Source organism: Rutilus rutilus, assembly GCF_951802725.1.
Source record: "Rutilus rutilus genome assembly, chromosome: 8".
NCBI lineage: Eukaryota > Metazoa > Chordata > Actinopteri > Cypriniformes > Leuciscidae > Rutilus > Rutilus rutilus.
The window spans coordinates 27,715,853-27,730,651 of NC_140222.1; the positions used below are offsets into that span (position 1 = coordinate 27,715,853).

The following is a 14,799-nucleotide window of genomic DNA, read 5'->3' on the forward strand; positions in this document are numbered from 1 at the left end:
GGAACTCGCACTGCGTCGATTGACGCTTTGGGGGAGTGCCTCAGGCGTGACAGGTGTCTGAAATTGCTATCAAATCCCGACAATCCTATTGACCGGTGACAGCCCATGAATCATTAACGTACGACCTGGAAGTAACTGAGGGCGCCTTGCAAACATGACATTCACCTTTTTTGTCTTCAGCGACTGTTCTGTCTGTAAGCTCTTTGAAAATCAAAGGTAAAGTTATGAAATGCACTGAGAGGGCTGAGTGCTTTCAGAAGTGTGCAGACTCGTGCCCAAGATACTCGACGCTGGGTGACACACACAAACTGTGAGTCACAAGGCAGTTCTCGAGGGATCTGTCTGTGCAAATTGTGAGCCTTTTTCTCTAAGAACACTCCGCTCCCGTCTGGCCCTCTTCTAGAGAGAAGAGGGTTCAGCGTCTGGACCTCGTGGCTCAGGTCCCGCTCATGCTGAGGCAGAGCGGCGATGTGCGTCAAGGGGGTTCCAAGATGGAGCTCGCCGATCGCCTTGAGAGGGGTGTAATCCTTAGACCTTGGTGAAGAGTATAACTGCTGTGATCTTTGTAACTGTAAGCGGGGCAGCCTACAAACTCCTGTGTGAGTCTTGAAGCTGATGAAACTGCAAACTATCTTCAGTAAAACTTTTCTTCAATTTATTATAATTCTGACTCCAGGTCAGAGGAAAGAGGAACATGTGTTTGGTGGCTTTCAATCAGCAAGCTTTTTTGCATCATTCAGAGTGGAAACTTCCAGGGTTACCAACTCTCACGCATTGAGCGTGAGACTCACGCAATTGACACTTTTCACACGCTCTCACGCCCAAGGTTATAATAGTTTTGCATTTTTAAATTAGTTTTAATTTAATATCGTTTTCAATTTTGCTTTTTTTTTTTTTGCAAACAGAACACTTAAAGTTTCATTTAAGCAAAGTTTAATGTTTGCACAGATTACAGTTAACTCGTGTGCATATCTTGATAATCTTGACCAGGCCATGTGCTCCCCTCACTGAGGGTCACTATGAGTACTTGGCCTCCTGAAGTCTGGTCAGATGGTCGTAGGCCTCTCGTGAGGCCTCCCAGTGAAATCAGCCCTTAGGCCTTTTTTCAGGCCTCATCTGTGCTTGAAACATAAGCACTGAGTAGATCCGTGGATCGAGCAGAGAAACTCCCCTCGCTAGCAAGGGTTGTAAATGCTATGCTGAGTCATGCTCTCCAGGATACCCCGTCTTTGAGATCCAGGCTGAGTGGTTCACTGTCAGCTTCTCAGTCTCTCAGGTTGGATGCCTTACCTAAGGCAAGTGTCCAGAGGCTCTGTCTTTGGACAGACAGGAGAGTTGGCCAAACTGAAGTGTCCCATGTAAGTGACACCAGGTCAGGCCTTTCATTAAACAAAGTTTATGGAGGTTTTCCTGTGAAGCGTATAGCTTGGGCTATGACTGTAGGGAATGCTGTCACTGACAGCCCAGTGTGACCTTTGTTGGTGTGAATTTTGCTGGTTCTGACAGTTGTCACTGCCAGTGGGCATGCACTCCCCTTAGCATGGTGGCGTTGGTATATTGTTCCCCAAAGCGTTAATCGACGCAGTGCGAGTTCCCTTTCGAAAGGGAATGTCTAGGCTACGACTGTAACCTCTGTTGCCTGAGAACAGGGAATGAAACACTGTGTCTTTTCGCCAGGCCTCGGGTGGCTGCCTAACAGTCCCTTCAGACGATAAGGTGAATGTCATGTTTGCAAGGCGCCCATATATATTATTAGTGTATTAGTGCTCCTTGATTTGGCAGCAGCATTTGATACAGTGGACCATTCGGTCCTTCTCGCACGCCTTGAGCATTGTGTAGGTATTCAAGGATCCGCACTTAAATGGTTTAGCTCCTATTAGACAAATAGGAGTTTCTCTGTCACAATAGGTGATTTCTCCTCCTCATCTGCTCCTCTCTATTGTGGTATGCCCCAGGGTTCAATTCTTGGCCCCACCCTGTTTTATATGTTGCCACTAGGGGCTATAATAAACAAGCATAATCTGTCATTTCATTGCTATGCAGATGATTTACAAATTTATCTGCCTATGAAATCAAATGACAGTATTGCATTAAACCGTTTGCATAATTGCATTGATCACATTAAGCTGTGGCTTTCTCAGAACTTCCTTAAGTTGAACGAAGATAAAACTGAATGCAATATCTTCAATACAAAATGCATGTTAATTAATCCAGCTTTAAGTTTGGGAGCCTTGACTTTGTGGCAATGTGGTCAAAATGAGCTTTTTCCAACTGCGTCTTTTGGCTAAAGTTAAGCCTTTTCTCAAAAGACACGACTTGGAAAGGGCTTTACATTGCTTTATTAGTTCAAGGCTTGATTATTGCAATGCTCTTTATGTGGGTCTAACATCTCTTTCTTGTCTTCAACTTGTACAAAATGCTGCTGCTCGTTTTTTAACAAGTACACCTAGAAGCGCACACATCACTCCAGTTTTAGCTACTTAACACTGGCCTCCGGTGCGTTTTAGGATTGATTTTAAGATTTTATTGTTTGTTTTTAAAGCTGTAAATGGGCTAGCTCCTGAATACCTGTCTGAGCTCTTAACTCTGGGTGGACAAAATCGGCGGTTGCGGTCTTCTGATCAACAAACTTTACAGGTCCCGAAGTCGAGGTATAAACAGTGGAGCGATATAGGGCCTTCGCTGTTGCTGGCCCTAAACTTTGGAACAAGCTCCCCCCGGACATTCATACTGGAACAGATCTCATACTTTTTAAAACAAAACTTAAAACGTATTTGTTTAAAATGGCTTTTAATACACAGTAGTGGTGCAACAATTTTACTATTTTTTTCTGATGATTTTAAGTAACCATAGCTTATTGTTTTTGCTTTAGGTTTTTGTTTTCTTTTTACTCTGTTTTTTGTTAAATGTGGTGTTTGTTTATCTGTACTTGATGTGAAGCACTTTGGACACCTGGTGGCTGCTGTAAAGTGCTATTGAGAGTGAGGAGTTGTCATCATGGTACAGAGCCCCTCCCCTCGATATCACAGTATCTCGCGGGATCTAATCTCTTGGAAAAGTTAACAGTGCAAAAGAACACAAAAACAGAGCAAAAGAACGTGTGCATTCAAAGTATAAATATTTCCAGCATGTAAACATGGACAACATAAGTAATAATAATAATAATAATAATAATAATAATAATAATAATAATACTGTTATTAGTGCAAAAGAACAAAAAACATACAAACAAAAAACACTATTCAGCAGAAGAAGGGCAAAACCATGGCGTGTCAGCGGAGGGTCTGTCCACAAGCCCCACACAACTGAAGTGATACCACTGGACTGGTATTATTAAGTAAATAAACCCGAATGAACAATAGGTATGTTGAAAGATAGTACAACTTACCAAAATGTATATGCCTCGGATTAATCAGTGATTTTCAACCGTGAGGTCAATAAAACAACTGGAGAACAATGTCATATAACGTTACATTTATCTCAGGAAAGCCATTTAATGACCATATAGGCTATAGGCTAGAAGAATTAGCTATAGAGAGGAGTGTTTTGCTAAAGATGTCCACTATATTACATATTATATGTTTACTTACATCATTAAAATATTATAAAGTTGTTATTATAATAAAAAACGCATTATATTTAATTTGAGTTGTTATTTTTAACCTTTAATAATACCAGCTGACAGGGCTCTCTGTATGTTTTCAGCATTAGTGAGATATATTTTTTTCTTGAGAAAAATTAACATGTATCTACTGTAATTATCCAAATGAATCGATATTGAATAAAGATGCCAAGCAATAATAAAAACAGTAGCCTACCAGTCATTGTACCATGTAGCTAAACATTGTAACATGTCACTAAACTTAATCAAATTCTGTTTAGTTACCAAATGTTTTGACAATCACAACTTTTTTTTTCCACATACCCCCAATATCACCTTTCTTCTTCATCCTGATGCCCAACTTCAGCAGATCGTCTTGACCATGCCTAAATGTCGCTGCCATGTGTGATAGACTGATTATTAGATATTTGCGTTAATAGGCAGTTGAAAAGGTGTACCTAATATAGTGGCTGGTGACTGTGTGTATATATATATATATATATTTACATATTTGAATTCAGACATACTACTTTGTTGCATACTGCTTTTCGCCTGCTACATATTATGGAAGTAGGCATATTCGGACACAGCGAGTGTTTTGTCATGACAGCTCACTGATCCATCATCATCATCTCTCTGCTCCTGTTGGCCTCTCTGCTGCCACACCTGACCTTCACTGGTGAGACTAACTGAACTGAATATTGATCAATATGTTAAATAATATTGCTAAGTGTCCTCATGGTCACGACCATATATAATTGCAATATTACATGGGGAGCACAAAAGTAATTTCACATTAATTCACTCAGGGCCATCTTGGTTACACCCTCAATTTCCAGTCATGCAAATGGGCAAAGACTGAAAACGCCAACTTTTGGTCAATATTTGGGATAAAATCAAACAAAAATGGTATAGTAAATTCAGCTTTTTAAAACTTAAATCTAATAATTCAAACCATCGGTGGCTTCAATACGAGACCGCAAGGATTAACAAGAACAGTACTTTCTAATGTGTTGCTCATACTACACTTTTTTTTTTTTAAAGGAGGTGGAGTAACGTGCCGCTTAATGTCACCACCCATATTTGAAGTATATTTATACCATGTTAAGCCAGTGAGAACTCACTGATCATCTTCTTCATCATGACCATCATCATCATCTCTCTGCTCCTGCTCGCCTCTCTGCTGCCACACCTGACCTTCACTGGTGAGATTGATTATATTACAGTAAATTATGATGATTTTTAAGAATGTTTGATTCGTATGTGCTGAATAAGTTGACTAACAGCTCTCTCTCTCTCTCAGCTCATGTGAATGTGAGTATAGTGAACGGCAGGGAAGCCAAACCCCACTCCAGACCATACATGGTTTCTCTCCAGGTGAACCGTCAACATATCTGTGGTGGATTCCTCATTTCTGATAAGCTTGTCTTGACTGCTGCACATTGCTATGGCAGGTAAAAGCTTGTTTAGTATGACCTGCAATATTGAGTATTGACAACAACTACAGTGCAACCATACAGTGTATCATATGACATAAATACACATTTCCAATATGCTCTTTATACAGCTATGAGATTCGGGTTGTGGTTGGTGCTCATGACTTAAGGTACAGCAAGTGTTCGTATGTCATTAGAGTGAAGTCCTACATCCCGCATCCAGATTATATACCCAGTACTCTTCAGAATGACATCATGCTTTTGAGGGTAACAACCTGTTATATTTTTAGTTGTTCAAAAGAAAATCTGATCAGGAAACAGTAGCACAAACCACTATGTTTGATTGTCTATTACAATTTCTTGCCTTAAAAAAAATACTGAAGGGATTTAAATCATTATATGTAAATGGCCAAGTGCCTCTTTAGGTCTATTTCCTACATTATTTATATATTGCTCTGTGTAGCAACAAAAAAGAAATGGGCAAAAAAACTGGAATATCATTGATGCATTTGTTTTGTGACTATTATAAGCAGAAAACACAATAATAAAGAGGCATTTAAAAATAAAATCAACTTTAGGGCTTCTGTACAATCCTCAAAAAAAAAAAAAAAAAAGTATAATCAACTGAACTTCAGTCTTATAAAAGATTTTTTATAAAAAAAATGTTGTATTTTTGAATTACAGCTAGAGAAAAAAGTCAAACTAAACAACAAAGTTAGACTGATATCATTACCGAAGAAAGGAAAAGACGTGAAACCAGGTACTCGCTGTAGTGTTGCCGGCTGGGGAAGACTGTGGACTAATGGCCAACAGAGTGATCGTCTAATGGAGGCATTCACAACTACAAAAAATCAGGCATACTGTCAGCGCAGATGGGGATCTGAGTTCATTTCCTCACAGATGATCTGTGCATATGGCAGTGGTGGATCCTGCAAGGTATGTACAAAAGATGAATCACAGACTTTATGGTAATGTACAGACTGGTTTCACTAGTGACGTGTTGATCTGTGTTTCTTAACAGGGGGATTCAGGAGGTCCTTTGGTTTGTGGAAAAACTGCAGTTGGTGTCACATCTTTCGGATATAGATATCTCTGCAATTCACCTGAACGTCCTAATGTGTATACTAAGATTTCAGCATATCGTCAATGGATCAACAAAATGGAAAAATTAAGTGAATTCATGTAAACTAAAAAGAAAGAAATGTTTTTCTTGAATTCTTAAATAAACCTTTTTTCAATCACATGCATGGCAAGCATCAATTATAGTCAAAGTGTTCTCATTGTCACAACCATAAATAATTGCACGCTTTAAAATCATTTAGCAGTTCACTTGGTGGCCATCATGGCAACACCCTCAATTTTCAGTCATGCAAGTACGGCTCATATCTACTTGAAGGGGGAAAACTGAAATAAAAAAAGAAAATAAAATATTTTATAAGTAAAACAATTAGTTTAGTCTAAATTAAATTAAGTTGAATTAAAACAGTCCTGGAAAGGTCTCCAGGATTTGAGTAAAAATAAATAAATAAAAAAATGTACCCAGCAAACTGGGTTGTTTATATAACGGAGCATAATGGGTATTGATTTTTAAAAAAATTTTACTTAATTTTTACTATAATACTAGTTTATTTTTTTACTTCATACATGAATTACTGCTTACAGATTCATTTAAAACTCTTAAACCTCTAAACTTTTGTAAAGTACTCCAAACAACTGACGAGTATCATATTTTACAGCATAGCATATTTTATACAGGGTTGCCATACACTTTTAGGCTCTGTCTCACGCTCTCACGCTGCCAAAGTAAATCTCACATCAAATTAAAACATTTGCTGCACAGACAGTTTGGCTTATGGCTTCAAGAATCACGTTATTTGTATATCACACACCATTTGGTGTGCGCAGCGCTGCATGAAGTTGTATAATAATATTTAATTTGAGTTGTTATTTTTAACCTTTAATAATACCAGCTGACAGGGCTCTTTGTATGTTTTCAGCATTAGTGAGATATATATTTTTCTTGAGAAAAATAAACATGTATCTACTGTAACTAATAATTATCCAAATGAATCGATATTGACAAGCAATAATAAAGCAATAATAAAAACAGTAGCCTACCAGTCATTGTACCATGTAGCTAAATATTGTAACATGTTGTCACTAAACTTAATACAATTCTGTTTAGTTACCAAATGTTTTGACAATCACAACTTTTTTTTTTCACATACCCCCAATATCACCTTTCTTCTTCATCCTGATACCCATCTTCAGCAGATCGTCTTGAACATGCCTAAAGGCATTGAGTCGCTGCCATGTGTGATAGACTGATTGATTATTAGATATTTGCGTTAATAGGCAGTTGAACAGGTGTGCCTAATATAGTGGCTGGTGACTGTGTGTGTGTGTGTGTGTGTATATATATATATATATATACAGTGTATATACACTCACCTAAAGGATTATTAGTAACACCTGTTCAATTTCTCATTAATGCAATTATCTAATCAACCAATCACATGGCAGTTGCTTCAATGCATTTAGGGGTGTGGTCCTGGTCAAGACAATCTCCTGAACTCCAAACTGAATGTCAGAATGGGAAAGAAAGGTGATTTAAGCTATTTTGAGCGTGGCATGTTTGTTGGTGCCAGACGGGCCAGTCTGAGTATTTCACAATCTGCTCAGTTACTGGGATTTTCACGCACAACCATTTCTAGGGTTTACAAAAAATGGTGTGAAAAGGGAAAAACATCCAGTATGCGGCAGTCCTGTGGGCGAAAATGCCTTGTTGATGCTAGAGGTCAGAGGAGAATGGGCCGACTGATTCAAGCTGATAGAAGAGCAACTTTGACTGAAATAACCACTCGTTACAACCGAGGTATGCAGCAAAGCATTTGTGAAGCCACAACATGCACAACCTTGAGGCGGATGGGCTACAACAGCAGAAGACCCCACCGGGTACCACTCATCTCCACTACAAATAGGAAAAAGAGGCTACAATTTGCACGAGCTCACCAAAATTGGACAGTTGAAGACTGGAAAAATGTTGCCTGGTCTGAGTCTCGATTTCTGTTGAGACATTCAGATGGTAGAGTCAGAATTTGGCATAAACAGAATGAGAACATGGATCCATCATGCCTTGTTACCACTGTGCAGGCTGGTGGTGGTGGTGTAATGGTGTGGGGGATGTTTTCTTGGCACACTTTAGGCCCCTAAGTGCCAATTGGGCATCGTTTAAATGCCACGGCCTACCTGAGCATTGTTTCTGACCATGTCCATCCCTTTATGACCACCATGTACCCATCCTCTGATGGCTACTTCCAGCAGGATAATGCACCATGTCACAAAGCTTGAATCATTTCAAATTAGTTTCTTGAACATGACAATGAGTTCACTGTACTAAAATGGCCCCCACAGTCACCAGATCTCAACCCAATAGGCTATGTGCACAATGGGCGGAGCCAACGTTCGATTTCAGTCAGAGTTGGCATATCAGTTTCCGGTTATGAGCCTGTCGATTTCACTAGAATTTTACCACAGAAATGGCATCCGCCGCTAGCAGTTCTTCCTTTTCCCGGTGTCTTTCGGATTTACCGGCAGTGAGCGTCAGCGACATCCACAGGATCGTCGGTGCCCTGTCCCGCACCCCGACAAGAAAGAGGGACAAGGGATTTAAAATGTACATTTCTTCGTACATTCACAACTATGAGGGTAAGTATCTGATAACTTCTAGCGCTTGCCTAACGCTACCTAGTAAACGTACCAGCTAGTGTTTGTGACTATAAATGTATATAAATGTTTAATATAAATGAATATAAATGTTTGCTTGTTATCAAATACTAATGTTGTTATTCAACACAAATTATATACTCCTCCTTCCGTCAGTTTCCACAAAAGATCAGGATTCAGGAGAGGTGGTCGTCAGGGCAATGTGCTACAGGTCGCTGACGAAAAAAGAGAAACCTCACAGCTTGAGTGTATGGTGATGCTAGTTATGGATAAGATAAGATAAGATAAGATACGAAGATAAGATAAGATAATGTAAGAAGATAAGATAATGTAAGAAGATGAGATAAGAAGAGTTTGCTTAGCCAAATAACCCAGCGTTTTTGATGTTCCTGGGGATTAGCAATGTTTACTATAGTGCTACATGTTTACTGTACCTTAGCAGCTAGATGCTACATGTTTACTGTGCATTGCTTGTCCCCACTGGGTTTTTGCTTGCATTAGTTATTATGTTAGCAGGTGGGGAATCAGCTAGAGTAAAGTTTAGTGAATTGACGATGGTGACTAGAAAATAGTGACTAATGTAAGAGCAAGCAGGTTAAAAGGTAAGTTTACCTAGCTGGTCCCCACTGGATGAGGTTTTCTTGTTCATTGTTTTGATTCTTCAATTAAGCTACAGTCTGGAGTGAAAGGTACTACTACTGAAATAAAAGTGGAAAATTATATGGCATAATATTCAGCACATTAATCCAACACATAGCTTAGAATATTGTCTTATCTCCTAACTTCAAAATGTTAGACAGAGGATTCAACATCAGGAGTGATCTGCTGGTCTAAAGAAATGAGTCACAATGCAAGACTGTATCTTAAAAGAATCTGTAAGCAATGAGGATACTGACCAGGCTATGATAAATTGTGACTTACTATGACATTCTGACATTGCAGGTGGTGCTTAAAGACAGCAAGCCTGTGCAGCTGATTCACCATAAATGTTCTTGCATTGCTGGAGCTGCGCTGTGCAACCACTGTGTTGCTCTTTTGTGACTTACTATGACATTCTGACATTGCAGGTGGTGCTTAAAGACAGCAAGCCTGTGCAGCTGATTCACCATAAATGTTCTTGCATTGCTGGAGCTGCGCTGTGCAACCACTGTGTTGCTCTTTTGTACCAGTCAGCCCACTACTCGCAGCTGAAGGTGCCTGTAGTCCCCCCTGTGCTAAGCTGTACTGAGGGAGAACAGCAGTGGCACAAACCTAGGACTTTGGTAAGTCAACCAAAACTAATTACTGTTTTGTAGTTATGTTGTTTTACTGGAGATGTGCTTTTAAAGTATATCCTGCAAACACTACAGGGTATAAAACCAGGCCCAGTGGACAAAATGGCTGTGCTGTCTGCTAAACCGAAGAGCCGTCCTAAAGCAACAACAGAGGGTATAAGGTAAAAGCAATATTGTAACAATACATGGGTATTTTGATTTCAGGTCTATAAGCCATAGAGCATTTCCACTTATACATGTTTTACACTTCACTTCGCAGGAGCACGCTTTACAAAGGCCTCAGTGGGGATCTACCTGATCTTTCCGTCCTTCGAGTGAGTTTACCCTCTTATTTAACCAGTCTTACCATTTGTAATGTTGTGTGGATCTGTACAAAATGTGCAAGATACTGTGTGCATAGAACTAAAATTGTGCTTAGTTGATGTTGAGTTGTATTGCTAAACTATACACTACTCCATCCTAAGGTGACTGAGACATATGCCGACTTCTCCAGAGCGGAGTCGCCAATGGTGTGTAGCATGAACATCAGCTGTGAGGTTCCATTGGTCAACTCTGCCCTTGGGATGGTGCAAGCCGGAAGCCCGATTGCCTAGCAACAGCCAGCAGCAGCACATAGAGATCTATCCTTCCACGTCGCCCCACCTCGTCCATCCCTACCCTTGCAAGATTACCACTTACAGCCCTCAATCTACATGTCTAACACCACTGAGGCAGAGTGCAGGCACTCACAGAGCCTACAGGTGACTTGGGACATGGCAAATAAACTGGAAAGTTCCACAAGAAGCCAAAGCTCCTGCGAGGAATGGCACCAGTTGCGGAGACCAAGACTCACTGCCTCCCGTTTCAGGGAGATCTGCTTTGTCAGCAACAAATGTGAGGAAAGTCTGGCTGATAGGATCCTGAAGGGAACATATCAGACAAAGGCCATGAGAAGAGGACTGGAGTTGGAGGCTGATGCCATATGGGAGTACACTCAAATAAAGAGGGTCAACCACTATCCGTGTGGATTTATAATCCACCCAGACACGCCTTGGCTGGGAGCATCTCCGGATGGACTAGTTTTTGACCCGACAGAACCATCTCCTTTTGGTCTTCTAGAAATTAAGTGCCCAAATGTTAAAAACTACGTTGACTGTCCCTATGTTAAAATGACCTTAGGCAAAATGGAGCTGAAGACATCACATGCGTACTACTACCAAATTCAGGGGCAGCTGTTGGTAAGTGGCATGACGTGGTGTGATTTTGTTGTGTCGGCGGAGGAAGACACATTGATTGATAGAATATACAGAGACGTAGAAGTGTTCAAGGTCATCAGAGACAAAGTTGACCAATTTTATTTCAATGTTTATATGCGAAAATGCATGTAACTGATCAACTTAATAAACAATGCAATCTGAACAAACATGCAAACTTGACTGATTTACTTTTTACAATGTTGGTTTAGACAAACAGAGTCCATATAATAAATAACATTTATATACATAAGTAACATATTTGTTTTAAGAATGCACATGCACACACACACCATTCAACACAAGGTCAACATTTCAAACCTCATTTGCCCAGGTCTTGACCAGAGGGCCATTTTGGAAATTAGAGAGTAGACAGGCGACTGTAAAAATTTGATTAATTCTCCCTGATATGGCAAGCGGGATTGTGGTTTTCAAACAGTTTGTTTTCCTTCACTCTTCTGATTAGCCTCTCTACATGTACCCTCAAGCGAGCAATTGACTGTGTTTCCAGCACATCTGCCTCTGCCATTTGGGCCCTCTGGATGACAAAGGCTGGGCGATAAACAGTCCCAGGGGCCAGGTCGTCCACCAAGAACCCTTTGTCCACCATAATTGCTGTGTCAGGGGTAAGGAGGTTTTTGATCCCAGACTGACGGAATATTTCCTTGTCGCTCATGGAGCCCTCGAAGAGGGGCGAGATGAATGTCAGAGCTCCATGAGGGGACATACCAACCATGGCTTTAAAAGTGCAATGTGATTTGTAGTGTGAAAACACTTCACTTTGTAGAACCAGGGAAGATGGTGTCTGGCACCGTAGTTCAGTGCAGTCAAGGATGACTTGTGTGTCACTGTATGCACTGAACTCTGGTGGAAGATTGTCCTTAACAGCTGCAGGAGACATCCAAAAACAGACTGAGCCCAGCAGAGTGTAGAGGAAGTTGGCCCAGGTGACGATGATGCGACTTACTGTTGTCCTGTGTATTTTGAAGCGATGAGCCAGTTCCCTCTGTGTGCAGCCAGTGGACAGGTATGTCAGGAACAAGAAGAGCTCATCTATCGCCAGCAGTTTCTAAGGGTTGGGGAGAAATATATAGATAGATACTTTATTCATCCTGAAGGACATTTTAGACATCCAGTAGCTTATACTATGTACAAACTAGGGGTGAAACAGTACATGTATTCGTATTGAACCGAAATGGTACGGGCGTCACGGTTCGGTGCATGAATATACACGGAGAATACACGGTACAAAAAATAAATAAAATTCGCGTGCAAATTAATGAATGTAATGCAGAACTACTGTTAGACATGCAATAAACCACAACATTGTGCTTTTGTCAAACTGTAAACTCTTTTCAAACTGTACAAACAAACCTACATCTGTTACCCAACCAAAATCACACAGACACTGTTTAAAAGCAAAAAATATTTATCCGACCCCATTTTAAAACAGTCTGTTGGTGCCATCTTTTGGACATTGATCATATTGCATTAACATATCTCAAGGTCTTTGTCTTTTTATTAATTTAATGAATAAACTAATTGTATAAAACTATTGTCAATGCACTACAAATAAACTGGTTCTATGCCTTTACTTTATTAATAAAACTTATTTAAAAAATACAAGGCTTAAGACATTTATTTTCTTGTGGTGGTACAGCCTGAGACATGCACAATAAAAAAAAAATTGCCTTCTACATTTTTGTTTTGTTTTTCCCTCCATTGTACTGAACTCGTACCGAACCGTGATGTCTGAACCCAGGTATGAACCGAACCGTGACTTCTGTGTACCGTTCCACCCCAGTACACACAAATACATACATTCACCCACATAAAAATGAAATCCCACACAGATAACCATGTGTATAAAACCATGAGAAGGGCACACTTACAGTTGGTCTGGTGACTGGGCTTTCAGTGACTGTGCTGGTGGAAGATGCTCTCTTGGCTCTGCTGGTCACCCTGATCATTTTGGATGTTGCACTCTCTATCAGGCTCCAAAACGCCATCAGGTGCTTGTAAGATGGGAATCTGAAATATAGTATCCTCATCAGAAAGGGAAAACGGAGAAAATTGTAGTAACACACAGAAACGGACAATGGCAGACAAAGTACACAAATACTGTACATCAGTGAAAGTAAATCACTTAGGCTAATATTCACTGCTGTTGAAATTACGCAGCCTAAGCTCTCATTCTGTTCAATGTTTTTTTTTTAAATATTACTTTTGTTTTGTTTTCTATTTTTCAAGGTAAATGTAAAATGTTTCGACTGATGCTGTGTTGAGTTTGGTTATGCTAACATTAATATTGTGCACAGAGGGGTCAATAGTCCAAGTATGATAGTGGCCATTGCAATGACAGACTAGGAGGATCCACTGCCGATAGGCCAGGCCAGAGCAAACAAAAACAATTACGTAGTAATTCACATAATTAGCCTCCCCAAGAAAAGTAGGTACTGGATTACATTTACTTAGTTACTGTCCAACACTGAAAACAGAAAGTGGGATTGTACATCTTACCTGGTGTAAAATCTAATGTCCTCAGGTGACGAGGCAAATCGCTGAAGTCCAAAAGAACTGTTTAGATGGAGAGTTTGGACTTGTTCTCTCAAGGCCTCAATTTCTGCCTTCATCCTCTCGTACTCTTCCTTGTCAACACAAACGGTGGGTCGGGCTTCGTGCTCCATCGGGACGGCTTCCTCTGAGATGGCCTCATCCTCGATGTCCTCCAGCTCAGGCTCTGGACTCGAGGGTTTAGTACGCCGTTCCCAAACCCCGGCACGTCTTTTCACAGAGTAGTCGTTCCAGTGGAACAACGATGGCATTGCATTACGTGATAAAACCCGTCTACCCTTAGCAGTCGTCCGGATTAAATGTTCTTCAAAGTGACGACTGCATACCTTCGTGTTTTGAGTTACTGTAAATTCCGCCCTCCGTATTCTGTGCAGCCACTTAGCACATAGGATAGCCTCCTGAGGAAACCGATGAAAACTTAATACGCTGTTGTGTCGACTTGAAGCCGAGCAACTTGGCACACAGCAGTGATTATTTGAGCCGGCCACAGTTTTCATCAATTTAAATGTACCTCGTACATTGTACTTCTTTCGTACACCAGCACCACTCATTTTGCGAACAACGCCGACGGCTCCGCTTTGGTTGCTAGGATGTAAATAGAACGACCGGAAATGAATACGCCAACTTCTAGACAAACCGGAAGTTTGTTCCTTCGCCTGTGCACGTAGCCCATAGAGCATCTTTGGGATGTGGTGGAACGGGAGCTTCGTGCCCTGGATGTGCATCCCACAAATCTCCATCAACTGCAAGATGCTATCCTATCAATATGGGCCAACATTTCTAAAGAATGCTTTCAGCACCTTGTTGAATCAATGCCACGTAGAATTAAGGCAGTTCTGAAGGCGAAAGGGGGTAAAACACAGTATTAGTATGGTGTTCCTAATAATCCTTTAGGTGAGTGTATGTGTATATCTATATCTATATATATATATATATATTGTAGCAACAATGGGTTG

At 40.5% G+C, this 14,799-nt stretch overlaps 1 protein-coding gene across 1 annotated transcript; it reads left to right on the forward strand.

The window, feature by feature from the left end:
- The first annotated feature begins 4,729 nt into the window (after positions 1-4,729).
- Positions 4,730-6,295, forward strand: LOC311295768 (granzyme B(G,H)-like). The gene is made up of 5 exons (XM_084417273.1): positions 4,730-4,806; positions 4,905-5,055; positions 5,169-5,304; positions 5,722-5,973; positions 6,059-6,295. Exons 1-5 carry the CDS (start codon positions 4,743-4,745, stop codon positions 6,221-6,223), a joined length of 768 nt encoding a protein of 255 aa, XP_084273399.1. The 5' UTR covers positions 4,730-4,742; the 3' UTR covers positions 6,224-6,295.
- Positions 6,296-14,799: the final 8,504 nt, after the last annotated feature.

Bases quoted from the DNA above. Each gene is read 5' to 3' on its own strand.
- LOC311295768 (XM_084417273.1), top strand. From the start codon at position 4,743: ATGACCATCATCATCATCTCTCTGCTCCTGCTCGCCTCTCTGCTGCCA. The intron at 4,807-4,904 runs GTGAGATTGATT...TCTCTCTCTCAG, and splicing joins GCCACACCTGACCTTCACTG to CTCATGTGAATGTGAGTATA. The intron at 5,305-5,721 runs GTAACAACCTGT...TTTGAATTACAG, and splicing joins ATGACATCATGCTTTTGAGG to CTAGAGAAAAAAGTCAAACT.